This window comes from Wyeomyia smithii, chromosome 2 (assembly GCF_029784165.1).
Source record: "Wyeomyia smithii strain HCP4-BCI-WySm-NY-G18 chromosome 2, ASM2978416v1, whole genome shotgun sequence".
In the NCBI taxonomy this organism is placed as follows: Eukaryota; Metazoa; Arthropoda; class Insecta; order Diptera; family Culicidae; genus Wyeomyia; species Wyeomyia smithii.
In genome coordinates this window covers 152,622,067-152,639,965 of record NC_073695.1, presented here as the reverse complement: position 1 = coordinate 152,639,965, position 17,899 = coordinate 152,622,067, and the positions used below count along the sequence as shown (strand labels likewise).

General features: G+C 38.8%; 1 protein-coding gene across 4 annotated transcripts; it reads right to left on the bottom strand.

The window, feature by feature from the left end:
• Nucleotides 1-593: 593 nt before the first annotated feature.
• LOC129724920 (uncharacterized) lies at nucleotides 594-17,685 on the bottom strand. 4 transcript variants are annotated; one of them, XM_055680202.1, is made up of 4 exons: nucleotides 15,327-17,685; nucleotides 1,132-1,246; nucleotides 840-1,069; nucleotides 594-772 (listed from the first exon to the last, which is right to left on the bottom strand). In XM_055680202.1, the coding sequence occupies exon 1, from the start codon at nucleotides 17,683-17,685 to the stop codon at nucleotides 15,631-15,633; it is 2,055 nt and encodes a 684-aa protein (XP_055536177.1). In that variant the 3' UTR covers nucleotides 594-772; nucleotides 840-1,069; nucleotides 1,132-1,246; nucleotides 15,327-15,630. The 4 variants fall into 4 exon arrangements, with proteins under 4 accessions (XP_055536177.1, XP_055536178.1, XP_055536176.1 ...); XM_055680203.1 differs by having other exon boundaries at nucleotides 840-1,064; XM_055680201.1 differs by lacking the exons at nucleotides 594-772; nucleotides 840-1,069; nucleotides 1,132-1,246 and adding exons at nucleotides 13,834-13,963; nucleotides 14,029-14,615 and having other exon boundaries at nucleotides 14,677-17,685.
• Between the last annotated feature and the right edge of the window lie 214 nt (nucleotides 17,686-17,899).

Genomic DNA, 17,899 nt, shown 5'->3' with positions numbered 1-17,899 from the left:
CCCATATGTCACAAAATGTCACAATAATCTAAACCCCCGCCTCCCCTTAGTGCTTAACATCATTAATGGACAGTCCCTTAGCGCCGTACAGTGTCCGCACTGCCGCAGTGCGAACAAAAAATATCGTTGCCGACGATATTTTGTGCTTCCCGGGGAGTGCACGGCAGAAAATTAGATGTGACTATGTGGACGTGAAATATTTTTGTTTGTTTTTTTTTGCATTCTCGCCATGGACCAGATACTGCCCGGAAGCAGTGGAAATAGCACTTGACAGTATTATTGTTATTCGCATATATCTTCAGAAGATATAAATTACCGAAAGAGCAGTTTTAAAAATAGGTCTGACCAGAGTAAATAGAGTGACGTAGAGTCTGAAAAACTAAACGAACCGTCGAACGCGGAGCCAAACGAGCAAAGTACATAAGCACTTCTGTTGCCTAGAATTTTTAAAAAGGGTATTGTAATCATTTAAAAAAAGTTTACAATGAATTGAGCTTTTATTCATTAATTTTTATTTTGATCATTTTATCATGTACAAAATTACAAAATTGTACACTAAATTGAATAGAATTCTGTTCTTTTTGAATGTTTCGTATGGACTAGTAATATTTTCAATATTTACTTCTCAAATGTTTAGTAAAGTTTAATGGTAACATATAATTTTTTTTTTCGATTTCTTTTAAATTACTTAATTCAGTAATTTCCTGGTATCGACGCAGCGTTTGAAATGTGTAGGCTTGCTTCGGTGTTGCAACTGCAGAACTATTCGTATCTGTTTAAGAAGTAAAATAAAGCAAAACATAAGCAATTATTCTCATAACGAAAACATTGAATTTTACCTTGGCTTTCCCGCTGAAACAAGAATACCGATCCCTTTGAACCTTTCAGTTGGTCGTTGAGCCATGCTGAAATAGTTGTTCCTAGAGTTTCAACGGAACTACTTGGAGGAAACAATTCATGGTCGGCAGCAGTTACAGCAGCAGTAGCAAGAGTTCCACCAACAACAGTAGTTCCAGCAGCAGTATTAGTACAGAAGCAGTAGCAGCGACAACGTCAGAAGCAGTCTACTCTGGATAAGGATTTACTCTGGTTAAGATAACATACAAAAAACAAACACAATGTTAGACAAACCTCTTCCATGCTGGTTTGTTTCATTTAAGTTCGGCATTGGAGGTGCACCAGGTATAGGTCTCAGCTTCCCGTTGGCTGCGGCCACGTACAGATCCAGCTCGTAATTCACATGAAGCTATTCAAAATGACAAAAAAACATGAATAAAAATTCATCACTCGCAATCATTTTCTAATTTACTTACACTGCAAAGTCGGGTGTTTCTGGTAAAAAATAGTATGCCGGAAAACAGCAAAAGTCCATCCATAGTTTCCCCACAATTGGATTCTTTCAGCCGAAGATACGTACCTTCCATCAAAATACTTGCGTAAGAGTTGTTCAGAAAATATTTTTTCTACTTCAAACACAAAATTCTAATGCATGGGATCGCATCAAGTCAAGCACCCGTGAGGGAGTTCCGTAGCTGCAAAGATACAGAGTCCGCTTTGACAAGCGGGTCATGCCATTCGGTTGTCAAAAAACCTTAACTTGGGTTTATTCTAGGGCTCCCCCTACATACCCTTTCTTCAAACTGAATGTCTACAATGTCTACAACAAATTTTTTTGGAGTAGATAAACATTATACTCTAAATAAGTAAACGCATATTTATACAAGTTACAATGGAGACCTGCACATGCACCGGAATGTTGTCGCGACCCAGTGCAGAAGGCACATTTTCTGCAACAGTCAGCGCGTCGGCCAGGTACTAGAGTATCGCTGGGTTAACATATATTAGGTGCGATCGTGGGATCGATAAACTTAATTTTAATCACTATAGTCAGGTCTATTTTATAACTCTGATCACGCGGTTCAATTTTTTCAAACGTATCACCGTCCGCGCGTATATAACTTACATAACATGAGACCATGAGATGTAGGTTATACCGCCAGACAGACGTTCAAGCTGAGTTCCAAACTTGTTGTAAAGTTTTTAGTACTAGCAGTATGTAACCAGCTAGCGCTACCAGTGACACCAGCCTCGTACACCTGCAAAAAAAAATGCATTGCAGCAATAAGGTCACTAAGCGGCGCTAGTGTACCAGTGATTTCTAACGCATTCTCAACGGAGCAGGCTATTATAGTTATAAACAAGCCTGCAAAAATTCAGCCTGATCGAGTTAACGGTTCTTCAGAAGCTGTACTCACCACTTCTTTGAAAAAATAGTTTCGAGATAATCGCTCGTGAAGTGTGACTTGCGGGTAGTAGCAGTAAAAGATTACACGCTTACAAATTTTTTTCGAAAAAAAATCACAAGTCACGACCGCAAAGTTGACGTAGAACTACATAAGGTTTGTTCTATTGAAAATGTTTAAAATTTTGTGCAAAAGAGGAGTTGAAGTGCTACCGAATTTTAATCTACACATACAACACTGAACAGAAATGAAACAAAGACTGTACAACGCAAACAACTTTCAACAGTCAAAGTGCATGCAGATAGTTCCAACGCAAAACGAGAAAATATCAAATCTTCAATAATTCGTTTGTTGTCCTTATAAGGACTCTTGTTGTTCAATTTCATATCGGATTTAATGTTGATCGCACCTGTGTGCTACCTCGACAGAGATTAGGACATTTTTCTGATAACACAGTTGAAAGCTGTTTTTACACTGAAAACTTGACGGCCCATATACTTTGAAAGCCAGCATTCCAAAACGTTTGTGTGTTGTCAATACACAGCAACTTTTCATCAGAGAAGGTGCCGGCTAATGTACCTACTACTAATGCTCGCTACTGCACAAAGGCAGCTTTTACTTAGAAGAAGTGTCGCGGCACCAGCTGGCCCCAATATCGCTGCTTATACCACTGTTACCCACTGCCACAGCTGCTGCTGTTAAGTAAGGATGGTTTTATTCGCTGTCTAGAATTAATATGAGCAGTTTTGGATGAAACAGACTTTTACATAAGCCAAATAGTAAATTCCGATTTACTAGGTCTATAATTCTGTCAACCGTTCTTGGGAAGCAATCATATAACGACCAATCAGAGGTCGAATTTTTCGTTTTGACAAGGCTTGACAATTTTCAATGGTACAACAGTTTGAATAATACAATTACAATTTTCTGCATTTGGAAAGAATCTTAGAAGATTTTCTTATCTATTTCTGCAAGAACGAAGGAAATCCATCGAAAACCAACCGATTTTTTAGCATTTGAAATTGGACATGTTTTCCCTTTTTCCGATTTTAGATTTTCATTTTACATCCATATGTAGCCTAACTTCCTCAGAGACGTAGTTCTACGTAAAAAAGATACTATAGTTGAAGAAATTAAAATATTTTTATTGCATTTTCTGAAGGTACATATCTTTTCAGAAAATGCAATGAAAACGATTTCGATTCTACATGAAAAATGTGTCGAAACAATATTGATAATGATTTTTTTAAGTTGAAAAACCTAAATTAATCAATCTAGCAGTGAGACACAGCCTTTCTCATTCGAACTTATTATCTGTTAAAATAGAATTACACAACACTTCAATTTTTAGAAATGAATACACCTTGAAAACTTCTGCTGGATTTATTTTCCACTTTAAATAACGATTTTCTGGTAGCCAACAGCACAACTATACCGAACATTCAAAACCTAACAATTACACACACATGAGCATACATTAACACTCACTTACACATGCTATTCGCTGAAATAAATATGTTTCGAATATATCACGCCAAAAACTCCAGATAACGACTTCACTTTCATTGAAGGCAGACAGTGTGTGCAGCCGGAGAAGCGAAAAATAAACGAACTGAGAATATGATACAGATTTGCAAAAATATACCGCATCCAGACGGAACTTGAACCCGCAGTCTTCCTACTACTTCACTGGTTGCCGGAATGCATCCTAGAATGGTCAAATTCTGCCTAATCTGGGTATAGTACAGCATCAAATTTGGAAAATGTTGAGGCCACAGATTATGATCGTTGCTTTAGTTTTAAACAGTCTCCGAGCTAGCTAACTTCTTTTCATACCTTTTAAATCACATGTTTAAACAATATGAAGTTCATTGCTTTAGGGTTTCAAAGACAAGTTTATTTGGTCATTTGAAACCAACTATGTTCAGATCGGTTGTGTAGTTTCTGCGGTAATTGATCTTTTGTCTGAGACTAATTTTGTGAAAATCGGTCCAACTATTCCGAAAAAATTGAGTGAGCTTAACCCATTCCTCGCGGGTGGTGCCAATTATGGATGCGGTTACTGAGTAATAAGAGTTTGAATGTCATTTTTCGATGTAAGAACTGATTGCTCTCCGCAGGGATAGGTTTTAAGCAGTCTTTGGATTATGTTTTTTTTCAAACGTGAATTACTTCTTTTATACATAACGAACAAATTTATAGTCCAAATACAATGAAATTCAATAGGGTCTTGTGGGGTAACTAGACCTTCAATACGACAATATTAGTTAAGGATTTTCAAGACAGCCCGTTCATTTGTCATTAGTTTTGCTTTAATTAGTTGTGTAGTGATAATGAAATTTCGTGATTTTCGCTATTTGAAACACGGTGCCTAAACTGAAAATCCGATTACAATGAAATTCAATAGGGTGTTATGAGGCCACTAACTTATTTTGTTAAAATCGGTCTAATCATCTCTGAGATAAGTGAGTGAGTTTGACATCAGTTGTGTTAGAATCGATTGTGTAGTTTCTGAGACATTGATATTTTGTGATTTTTACATTTTGATACATAGCCCCTAAACAAAAATCCTATTATAATGGAATTCAAAAGCAACCTATGGGGCACCTAGACCTTTCATTCGCAATTAATTTCATGGAAATCTTTCCAGCCATCTCTGAGAAAAGTGAGTGAGCAAATAAAGTTGCACATACACACACACACACATACATACAGAAAATGCTCAGCTCGTCGAACTGAGTCGATATTCGGCCCATTGAAGCATTTACTACCTTTAGTTTTTGCAGTGATTGCTATATCTTTCTACGAGAAAGGCAAAAATGTTATCTGTAAACTTAAATTGTTCAAAGGTAAACATTTGATCACATGGCGTTTCCCGGGTTGTAACCGATTTTCGGCTATTTTTTTCTTCGGCTTTTTTTTTCGGCTTATTGAAGAATTACATGCATACGTTTTCTGCCTTTCTTTTAGAAAGGTATATCACTCGACTCAGTTCGACGAACTAAGCATTTTCGGTATGTGTGTGTATTCATAATGATGAAATTTGTGGTTCAAAAGTTGTGCAAACAAACAATTGAATTCACTCGTTTTCCCAAAGATGAAAGGTTTGGCTGCCCTATGGGTTCCCATTCTATTTGATTATAATCGGACTTTTGTTTAACCGTTGTGTAATAAATTGTAAAAACAACGAAGGTCAATTATATCAATGATTATACGACTTTTTTGAACATAACTACGGGCTGTCTCTCAAACTTACAAGTGAAAAAATCCATAACAATTTGATGCGTGGTTTAAAAGTTATGGAATGAAACGAAACTGATTGAACAGAATATGTGGCCTCAACATAATTCGAATTTGGTAGTCATTTTTTTATTTCGCTGTTTCTTTAGCACAAATATTACGTCAAATTACACATTTTATACTTCAATTACTACTTCAAATATAACATCAATATTCTACAGCCCAAAGAGTAAAAATTGTATTGTATTTGGATTGTATTTGGCAATTTTAGGATGTTTTTGAGGAAACGGAAGACACAAAATCGGGTTTCAAGATGAAATATGGAGTTGATTCCCGGCCTCTGAGCACAATCCCGGTTCATGAAAAACTCACAATAGGTAATGTTTGTCTTTTTTATACTGTTTACCAGAAACTGGAAGCTACTTTCTGAATATTTAAATTGGCGTCTGAAGTCGATTTTGGCCTCTGAGTATCATACAGATTCCGCAAATCCTTAAATTAAATAATACAGTGATCACCCGATTATATCACCCCCTTGATAATGTTTGGGGTGATAAAAGAGGGAAAGTGATGAAATCGAGAATTTTTTTTTTATTAATATTTTGTTATAAAAGATGGCAAACCAATCATTTAATACGTAGAATCATCGATTTTAATTACTACAAGAGATATAACCAGATGAAAAAGCAGTTCTATCCTTATAGACGTGTACCAATCGGCGTGAAAAATTTTATGTAGGAGTTTTTGAGGCCGGAAAAGGTTATTAGTGTAGCTCGAGACCCCTCCCTCTTCTTAAAGAGAGGGCTCCAGTAGCGTAGCTAGGGGGGTACGGTTGGTGCGGTCCGCACCAGGCCCGCCACTCAAGGGGGCCCCAAAATCTTGCGAACACCGAACCGGTCTAACTGCCCATCTGAACTTAACCTCATGTATTTGTACTCGCCACTCTGCTCTCGTGATCCACACGGACAAAGTATACGTGATACCGGTGTTCATTGTTACCATGATTCGTGATTCGACTGACGCCGAAGTTGAATGTTTTACGACCGCGGAAAACATTCGATGCAACGTGGAAACACGCAACGAAGGAGCGATTTTTTGCAATCCTGAAAACCAGACTTAGTAAAGCACGCACCGCACTAGAAGTGGAACAAAAATTGAGCTCTTGCTTGCTAGGTATCACGCACTTGAGCTGGGTGCTTCGGTCGATGATTCGGCACGCGAAGAATGAAGAATACCACCAGCACCACAGAGCGGATATCTCTTCGTTGGTGCTTTTCTAAAGTTACATAGAGCGCATGGTGTAACCCCAAATCATTTTGCTTACTTTTTTGCTTCGTGGCATCTCCGTCTTCTTGTACTTTGATTCTCATTGCTATGTATATTACACATTACAGCTAGTGCAGAGGGTGAGCGCTGACGACGTATGCGGGTGAGTGGGTGACTATTTGTTTGTGTTGTTTTTGAAATTGAATGTCGTGAATTCAATGAAATGAAATTTAATGTAATAAAGCAGCACAACAATGTTCTGTTTAATAGTTTCAAAAGAGCATGCCGTGAAAATTTTTTACCTGCAGCAGTTGCAATTACTTGGACTTGTTTGCTTCGTTTAAAAAAGCATGCGTTTCGGTAAATATTTCCTGTAATATGAGGTTTAAATTGCTTTATATTTTTGAGCCTTCAGCCAGAAAATACAGTGAAATACAATCAAGACACTATTTTGATACTTTCCGTCGTTTCAGGAAGCATAATCATCAATCTTATTTAAAAAAACGAGTTTATATTTAAAAAAATATTACAAAATTCCTAATCAAACTTGGTAAAGTACGCACAGCATCTCAAGCAGAGCTTGATTGTAGCTCTAGCTCTATAGCCCACACGCACTCGGGCTAGGTGCTTTGGTCTCCAGCTTGGTGCGCAACAAATTAAGAAAAGCATTACACAGCAAATATCTCTTCACGGATCAAAACAAAACGAAAAAGAAAAAACGCTCAACGTGCCTACAGGTGACGAACACAAGATTATCACACTACATTCGTAGCTTTTTTAGCTCTTGCGCCGAGCTGGTGCTTGCTACGAATGTCACATAAGACGATAATACGCTCGTGGTGCTTGGTGTCTATAATTTGGCGATGTCACCGAGCGGCTCGGAGCGGTGCTTTTACCAAGTCTGAAAAACGCTGTCTATCTGTGTTGCTGTGTGGCTAACGAAAACATGAACCAGAGCGAGGGAAATAATCTGCGTTCACGCGAGACTATATACACTCGAAAACAGTTGGCTCTAAGTTAAAGTTGATTAAGTTTCTCAAAGTTAAAGTTGATCAAGAACTATTTGACGTCAACGATGAGTAACTTGAGATTAACAAACCTTGCCATTTTATCAATCGAACGTGAAATCACTGATTCCATTGATTTTGAATCTGTAATTTCTGATTTTGTCAACCAAACGGCTCGGAAAGTGAGTATCTAAATACCTAATTATTGATTTTGCGGACAACGAAATAAATAAGTAAAAAATCTAAGTTTTTGGTTTGTCTCAATTCCTTTCATGGAAGAAAAAACTGCCCAGTCATTTCCATTGGGCCACATTTTTGTTACCGCACCAGGCCCACCAAACCATAGCTACGCCACTGGAGGGCTCCCATACAAATATAACACAAAAGTAAGAAATATGTCAATGGTAACTTGACACCCCTTCCTCCTCTGAAAGGGAGGGCTCTCAAATAAGTGAAACCCTATATGTGTATAGGTACTTGGTTTAATGATAGCCCTTTCACAAAATATCTCTTCAATACATTTCAAAACACATGAAAATTGAGACTATTTTTACTTTTTTTTCATTCACCCGCAAGCAGAAAACAGAAGAAAACAAATCGATGACGTAGTTGAAACAACACCGATGAATTTAAAAATAACTAATCAAGGATGCTGTCTACAGACTTTAAAAGACGAAAGTTTGTATCTTAATTAATAGTGAAACTGCCACTTATGAATAATTGCGAGATTTGGAGATGGTGGACGTGCAATTATCCTGAGAATATTATTATATGGCAAACAGCTTGTTCATTTTAATAGATAAAACATAAGATTTTTTCACAAAAACATGTTTTTTTGGAAAGCTGATGAATTTGTAGAAGGTTTTAAAATTCGGAAAAATGTGGCAAAAAGATAGAAAAAAAATTGGGATTTTTAGTGCCTTTTGAAAGAAAACTTCATATGGTTCGTAATATGTAAGAGATTTGCTGAAGGCACTATGCGTCTATCTCAATCAAATGAAAAAGGAACCTATCTATCAAACTTTTAGGTGAATTGATCACCCATTTTTCTATATCAAAAGATGCGTTGTTTAATAGCTTAAAAATAAATGAACATACGTTATGGCTTAAATCATTATTCAATTAATCAAACAAAAACGCCAAAATAAAACACTGTGCAATGGCTGAGTTTTCAATGAAAACTATATGCAGAATGATGTTATTCTACACAGAGCTGTGCAAAAGTACTAAAATATTGAGTCTAAATAGACAGTCAGCTCATACTGACATTTTTTTTTTATGAAATGTTATATGATTATAAAATCGGGTGAAAAAGGTGATAAAATCTGGGGCCGATAAAATCGGGGGCAGATAAAATCGGGTACTGATATAATCGGGTGATTACTGTATTTGGTCACTAGGTTCTTGTTCGGAAACTAAAAATCAGCATCTTCGCCATCGAAATACCTAGATCAGGCAATTGTTGACCATTTTAATACGTATTCAGCCAACCAGGAGTAGTCATCTGGATTTAGAATGGTGTTTGAGATCGGATTTGGCTTATGGATGACGTCCTGGTTTTAAAAACACATATCGAATGGGGTACGGATGCACCTCAGGAACAAAGGGAATAATATCAATAAGAACAACTGCATTAGTGAATTTTTGATTTATATATAAGATCGTTCGAATAAATTTATAAGAAAAGTCAGAAAACATATTTAAAAAAGAATTATGTCGTGTAGATATTTTTTATGCAAATGCAGTCAAACATAAAGAAAAATTTTCATCAGTGTATATTGACTTGTTTACTTTAAATTCTATACGCCAATTTGTTTTGTTTTTATACATTTTTCTTATAGATTTTTATTTATATCTATTTTATTTCTATTTTCGATTTTTTTTATATTTTTGTTTTTTTTTTAATTTTTCCTATTTTATTGCTATTTGTTAAATTCTTTTAAATATTTGAGAAAGGCTGGGTCTAACCACCAGGTGGATTAATTTGGGTTTTTCTCTGCCCTAGACCGATAAAAACTTTATTTTCTAAACTTAATTTAGTACCCGAAAGTTGCTTTACATGCGAGGGAAATGTAGCACGCAAAAAACACGTAAATCTCAAAGTTCAAATTCTGGAATCCGCGTAAAAATATTTGGATTCCAGAATTTTGGTCGAATTAGTGAAATTCTGCAATGTATAAATAAATTTGTTTTTTTTTTTAATTATGCAATGTTTTTTTCGCAGCTAAATAATGAATAAAAACGAATTACAATTGATTTTTAATCAATGTTCAATTAATCATTACATAACTCATCATTACCTGGCGAGGGCACTAATTATTGATGCAGAAATCAAAAAAATCCATTCTTGATGGAGATTTCTCCCCCGCCGCTAGCTGGTGACATTCCTGTCCTTCCAGTTGGTTACGAAACGAATTCGCTTAACCAGCAGGACGAATTTTTTCACCAATGTCCCAGCGACCCACAACACTATTTGTCTTCTTTTAAATCACCTCACCAGAACAACACACTTGCCAACCAGCATACTTTTCTAATCTTATTCGGATCAAATCCGTTTTAAATTGGCTGGATTTTTCACACTTTACCCACGTTTACCCGCGCTTCACCTTCATGAGTTTTACGATTAAATTCACAGGAAAATTACAAATTACCACTTAGCACCAAAAACCGCGCACTACTGGCCAGCAGCCGGATAAACACCTTTGACTCTTCGGGAACCGCCGCGACAATCTTTTGTTTACGCTACGTTCACCTTCGATGAGAATAAAAAGTTCAACACACACACCAATACGTGCATCGTGTATCTGTTTGCGCAACATTCGCTTTCGGTGAGAATAAGGTCTGCGCCAAAGCGAGAAAGACAGAAAAAAAATCAAGAGAAAGAGCGTCTAACACACGATTCGAGCGAACTTCGTTCAACCCCCCCAGTCAGAATTTCATGGAACGCGAATCGGACCATCGGACCCGTTTCTCTCAAAATTCATGCGGCCCAGTAAGAATTGTCGGGCCGATGTCGGACCAATTCGCGTCCGATTCTCCGATAGATCGGTCCTACAACGGGTCGACATTTCGCTCAACATCGGTCCAATGTCGTGCTCAAATGCAACAAAAATGTCGGACCAGGGTTCATTCGCTCCTAGGGGTTCATTCGTCTTCGTGCGTCGCGGGCGAGAGGGAAGTTTAGTTGTGTTTGTTTTGAAGCAAGTCCGGTGCGGCTGGCATGCGGACTTGGTCAAAACAAACACAACCAAACTTCTCCTGCCGCAACGAGATCACGATGGCGGGGTGTGCGATTCAATCTTCATTGTATGCGACGCAGCAACGGCGGTGTGCAGGTTGCTTTGTTTTGATTATTTTGATAGCGCGGTTTTGGATTAGAGCGCTTCATTTATTTTAGGATGGTGCATGATTAATTATTTTTATCCACTATATAAAATGGATTTACGTAACGCAGATTTCATTGATATTATTCCCGCCGTTACTGAGGTGCACTATAAGCACCATCATTTTAAATCGTTTTAAATCAAGAAATTAAGCGGTGACATGTACATTTTATTACAAGAAAATATTCGTAGAGTTTGAAGCAATATATTTGTTAAACAGTTAGGTATTTTTATTACTTAAAATTGTGATATCATTCAAATAACGTAAACGTGGCGGCGGGGCTGTGCAATTTATACCTAGTGGTGTGCGATGTAGCAACGGCGAAGTGCAGGTTGCTTTATTTTGATTATTTTGATAGCGCAGTATTGGATTAGAGCGCTTCATTTGTAGGATGGTGCATTATTAATCATTTTTATCCACCTTATAAAAATTGGATTTACGTAACGCAGATTTTATCGATATTATTCCCGCCGTTACTGAGGTGCACAATAAGCACCATCATTTAAAATTGTTTTGAATCAAGAAAGTAAGCGGTGACATGTACATTTTATTGCAAGAAAACATTCGTAGAGTTCGAAGCAATATATTTGTAACAGTTAGGGTTTTTTAATACTTAAAATTGTGATATCATTCAGATAACGAAAAACGTGGCGGCGGGGCTGTGCGATTAACATTTCCTTGTGTGCGCAACGGAAGGGTGCAAGAATTTTGATTATTTTGATAGCGCAGTATTAGATTAGAGCGCTTCATTTATAGGACGGATCATGATTAATAATTTTTATCTACTACATTGAATCCCTTAACGCAGATCTTATTAATATTATTCTCACCGTCTCTGAGGTGCACAATAACCACCATCATTTTAAATCGTTCTAGATCAAAAAAGTAAACAGTGACATGTACGTTTTAATGCAAGAAAATATTCGCAGAGGTCGAAGCAATATATTTGAGAAACAGTTAGGGATTTTTAATAATAAAAATTGTGATATCATTCACATGACGAAAAGCATAAATAAAACTTAACTTTTTTTCGTTCAAACTTCAACATACAACCTTTAATTCGAAATTCAAAGCGATGGCATGTGTTTCTTTATTTGATATTCAGACGAGACATTTGAGGTGGAATACTGACCCCGTTCGATTTTGGCAACACGTCCGAATTCTACATGTTGCCAAATTTGAACCATGCCAAAAACGCACGGTTTATTTTCATCATATTGTGTTACTTTTTATGTGACCAATGACTTAGACTCTAGCTATGGCCACCAATGAACTAGTTTGTGGATTCCAACTCGTTATAGGTGACGCTTGATGGGTTTTGGTTCAATGATTCGGAAGTATCTGGAACACATTCGGGATAGGTCCGCTTATATACATTTTCTATGACCACCGAAGTAATTAGAGGCATGGTACGGTTCTAATCACTTTTATAATATTACCCGAGCATGTTCCGGTCATATATCCGGAACCAGTTGACCGATTCTGACCAGCCTCCTTTGCAACATTAGGGACCATAATATCGGTTATTGAACTTAAATCTGTTAAAGTAAAAACGAGAAAACTTAAAATATGAATAAAAAACCGTACATTTTTTGGTCTATGTGTCAAAATCGAACAGTGCCAAAAATGAACCGTACCAAAAACGTAACGAGCCAAAATCGAACGAGGTCTGTAATTGGTATCAGATTACTAAAAATATTATTCACGAGACTACGAAAAATATACAAAACCGTGACTTTTCATGCTTAATTAACTTCTAAAACAAAATCCGAAGCGATAATAGGTATGTGTTTTTTCTATAAAATTTACTGCTAAATCATGATTTTTTTATGCTCAATTTTTCTTCAATTCAATGTTCATAGAGATGATGTGTGTTTTTTTCTACATTAAAAAGTTTTTTGACTCGAATTTTAGAACTAATGCGGATTTTTACGCGATTTTTTATGCTTAACAGCGCACTAGATGCGACATTATGCGTATTGTCGCAAGTCATTGTTTTTGATTTTCAGCTGGAACGGTACTATATGACAAATAAATGTGTGCCACATATCCCAGACACATGACGATATTTTCATTGAATACGTAACTACAAACATTGTAGCAATCATGATTAATCTTGCAGATTATTAGACCTAAACTTATGAATGTTAAAAAACAGCAGATGACCATTTACATCCCACATCAACTCCAGCTGTCATATTTTTACTGTGGAGGTAATTTCCGGTTTCTGGCGAACAGCCCAAGGTGGACAAATTCAATCCAATCGTAGTGTTTTCAGAAACAGAATGATACCCAGCCGTGCAATGTCCGGGGCAGTGCAGTGTTGCCGTCGTTTGAATAAAAAATATCGTTGCCGACGATATTTTGTGCTTCCCGGAGAGTTCACGGCAGCAGCTTGCGAAGATGATATTTTCGTTTTTTTTTTCATCCGCGCCACGGTTTGGACTCTGTCCGAAAGCAGTGGGAACAGCGCTTAATTCGCATATAATTTTGTATAAGCAATCCGAAGGTGAATAGGTATGTCAAGAGTGAAAAGCTAGAGTCTGAAGCAAGAAAAACCAAACGAACCAAACGACCAAAGTAAACGAATTTAACTACTAGACTTGTCGGAAAGGGTATTATGATTATTAAAAAAAAAGTTTACAGTAAATTGAGTTTTTTATTCTTTTTGTTTATTTTTAACATTTAAGAAAGCGTACAATATATTGAATTATAATTTAATTTATTTTATTTGTTTTCGTTTATGTATATGTGCGCAGCATTTCAATGGTGTAGGTTTGCTCGCCCGATCGATGTCGCAATCGCTGAATCGTTCGTATCAGTCTAAGAAGTAAAACAAAGTAAAAACATAAGTAACTGGTCTCATAATGAAAACATTGAATTTTTACCTAAGCTTTCCCGCTGAAGCAAGTCTACCGATCCCTTTGAACCGTTCTGAACCTTCTAGTTGATCGTTGGACCATACTGTAATGTTGTGAAGAGTTTCCACAGAACAGCTTGGAGGCAACAATTCATCATCGGCAGCAGTCCCAGCAGCAGTAGCAATAGTCCCAGCAGCAGCAGTAGTCCTAGCAGCAGCAGTATCAGTCCTAACGTCTTTTGTTGTTGAACCTACCACCCGCAACAATTTTACCATGAAAAACATTGTCAGTGACTTCTGAATGCATAAAAATGGCTGTGAAGATACATCACAACCCCTCTTTTCATCGTAAAAATGACAAACAGAGTGTTTTTTATTGTTCTAAACAATGATATATAATGTAAAATTGATGTATTTACAATAGAAAACATAGTCAAATTATGATAAAGCTATGTACAATTACAGCAACCGCTAAGGTTTTTTGATTTGTTTCGGGTGCTCTCGTACTGGTTTCTTTCACTTGAGTTTGGCATTGGAAATCTTGAAGCACACCAGGTATAGGTCTCAGCTTCCCGTTGGCTGCGGCCACGTACAGATCCCGCTCGTAATGAACACCTATTCAAAATGACAAAAAACATTTTATTCATCACTTGCAATTATTTTCTAGTTTACTTACACTGCAAAGTCTGGTGTTTTCGGTAGTAAAATAATCTGCTAAAAGACAGCAAAAGTCCATGCGTAGCTTTGTTACTATCGGATTCTTTGGAAACCGTAGTGTATCGCCAGAGTGTTTATCTCCAAACAAAGTACATTGTGGACCAGTAAATACACCTCTATATCATCGGTTGAAGGAAACACTAACACAACTCAAAATTTTAAGTATTTGATGTCAAAAGCTGTCAGCTCACAAATCATCTAGCACAGTTGTGTCCATTTTGTTCCACTAACCAGTGCAGAAGCTTATTAGACCACAAACTTTCAAACGTGTGTTTCCTGAAACAAGTACGTTGATTGATCATACGCACCGTCTTATTGTTTTTTCCAAGGGACCCTAGGACTGAATGCAAGATTTTTCTCAACTAAAAAACTAAAAACCTGGTGTCTAGTAAATATTATTGATATGAATTTTATTGCAATCGAAATTTTGATCCTGGTTCGCGCCATGTTTTTCGTGGTTCACGTCATTTATGATTTTATTTCTTCCTAATAATAAATAGAAGTGGAGCATTACAAATTGATGGAATACACGTGATATAAACTTACTATTGTGTCGAATACAGTTATATTCTTCATACTTTAATAAAGAATAATGTAAAACATACTCACATGCATTTGAGCCGTTGCGGAACAGAGTGGTCTATGTGCCATCGAGCAAATTTCTCAGGAGAAGCAATTTTCGAAAAATCTCTGAATAAAATTCTGTTCAACGGATTCTTTCAAACAAAATGTTCTAATATAAAGGTTACCTTACCTACCTTACCTAGCAGGCTAGAGCCGGGGTGGCTCGTGCTGTATCAAGAAGTCGTCTCCATTCAACTCGGTTCTGGGCTGTATGGCGCCATGCTCCCAGGCGTCTTATCACTCATAGGTCACTTTCAATCTGATCAAGCCATCGTGTACGCTGTGCTTCTCAATTTCTGGTGCCGGAGGGGTTACTGAAAAGGGTCGTTTTAACCGGGTTGTCGTCCGGCATCCTTGCGACGTGTCCGGCCCATCGCAATCTGTAAACTTTGATCAGATGTGCAATGGGGATCTCTCCTAGCAGCGCGTGCAGCTCATGGTTCATGCGTCTACGCCATTCTCCGTCTTCAGTCTGTACTCCACCGTAGATGGTTCGCAGCACCTTCCGTTCGAAAACTCCAAGGGCGTTGAGGTCCTCTGAGAGCAGTGTTGTCGTCTCTAGCCCATAGAGGACTACCGGTCTAACTAGTGTTTTGTACAGTTTCAACTTTGTACGGCGGCGCACTCGATTGGATCTCATCGTCTTACGAAATGCAAAGTAGGCACGATTTCCCGCTTGATTGCGTCTCCGGATCTCCTTGCTGGTGTTGTTGTCAGCGGTTACCAGCGATCCTAAGTACACGAACTCGTCTACCACCTCAAGCTCATCGCCGTCTACGGTGATCCGGGGTGGGAGGCTGACATTGTTCTCCTTGGAGCCTCTTCCCTTCATATACTCAGTTTTCGACGCATTGATCAGCAGTCCAATGCGCTTAGCTTCCGCTTTCAGTCTGGTGTAGGTTTCCTCCACCGTCGCAAAGTTTCGTGCTATTATGTCGAAGTCATCAGCGAAGCCGTTAAGCTGAACCCGTTTCGTAAAAATCGTACCACTCGTGTCGATGCCCGCTCTTCGTATAACACCTTCGAGGGCGATGTTAAAAAGCAAACAAGAGAGTCCATCACATTGTCTCAATCCTCGGCATGACTCGAAGGGACTCGAGAGCATCCCCGAGACACGCACGTAACACATAACACGGTTCATGGTAGCCTTGATCAGCCGCGTCAGTTTATCCGGGAAGATATCCTCGTTCTCGTGCATGATCTGCCATAGTTGTTCTCGATCAACTGTATCATAGGCTGCCTTGAAGTCGATAAAAATGTGATGCGTGGACACATTGTACTCACGAAATTTTCGTAAAATCTGTCGGATTGAAAAAATTTGGTCCGTGGTTGCGCGGGCTCCCATGAAACCCGCCTGGTACTGCCCCACGAACCTCCTTGTTAAAGGTGTTAGACGTTGGAATAGAACTTGGGAGAGTATTTTATATGCAGCGTTGACAAGCGTAATGCCACGATAATTGCAGCACTCCAGCTTGTCGCCCTTCTTATAGATGGGGCAGACGACTCCCTCCATCCACTCTTCCGGCAGTTTTTCCTCTTCCCAGATCTTGGAAATGACCCAGTGTAGTGCTCTAGCAAGCGTTACTTTACCATGTTTGTAGAGCTCGCCCGGCAGGCCGTCTTTGCCGGTGGCTTTGTTGTTCTTCAGCCTCCCAATCTCCCGCTGAATTTCGTGGAGATCGGGGGCTAATACCCGGTCATCTACTGCTGGCACTCCCAGGTCCGTTCCAGTTCCACTTCCGTTTGTTGCATCGCCATTCAGATGTTCATCGAAGTGCTGCTTCCACCTGTCGACCACCTCGCTGTCGTTCGTGATGAGATTACCTTCCATATCCTTGCAAAAGTCGGCTCGCGGCACATAGCCTTTACGGGATTGGTTAACCTTTTCGTAGAACTTTCGCGTCTCATTAGCAGTGAACAGCTCTTCTAGCTCTTCATGGTCACGATCCTCTTGCTGGCGCTTTTTACGTCTCAGGATCGTGGTCATGTCGTTCCTTGCCCGTCTGTATTTGACCAGGTTCTCTCTCGTCCTTACCCTCAGGTGATTTACCCAGGTCCGGTTTTTCTCTGACACCGCTGCCTGGCATCCCCCATCATACCAGTCGTTTCTGCCATTCGGCGCCTCTGTCCCTAGTGTCGTTGTCGCGGATTCCCTAATGGCCATGCGGATCATGGTCCAGCCATCCTCGAGAGAAGCTGCGCCGAGCTCCTCTGCCAAGGGTAGTGCCGCTTCAAGCTGTTGTGCGTAGACTTCGGCAGCTTGCGGGTTCCGTAGCTGCTTGATGTTGAGCCGCAGGGATCGGCTCTGTCGTGACTGGTAGACAGTCGACAGTTTTGAGCGCATACAAACCGCCACTAGGTAGTGGTCCGAGTCAATGTCCGCACCTCGGTAGGTGCGTATGTTGGTGATGTCCTAGAAAAATCGTCCTTCGATGAGCACATGGTCATTTTGGTTCGTTGTTTGTTGGTCAGGTGATTTCCAAGTGGCTTTGTGGATGTCCTTGCGGGGGAAAAATGTAATTCGGACTACCATTCCTCGGGAAGCTGCAAAGTTGACA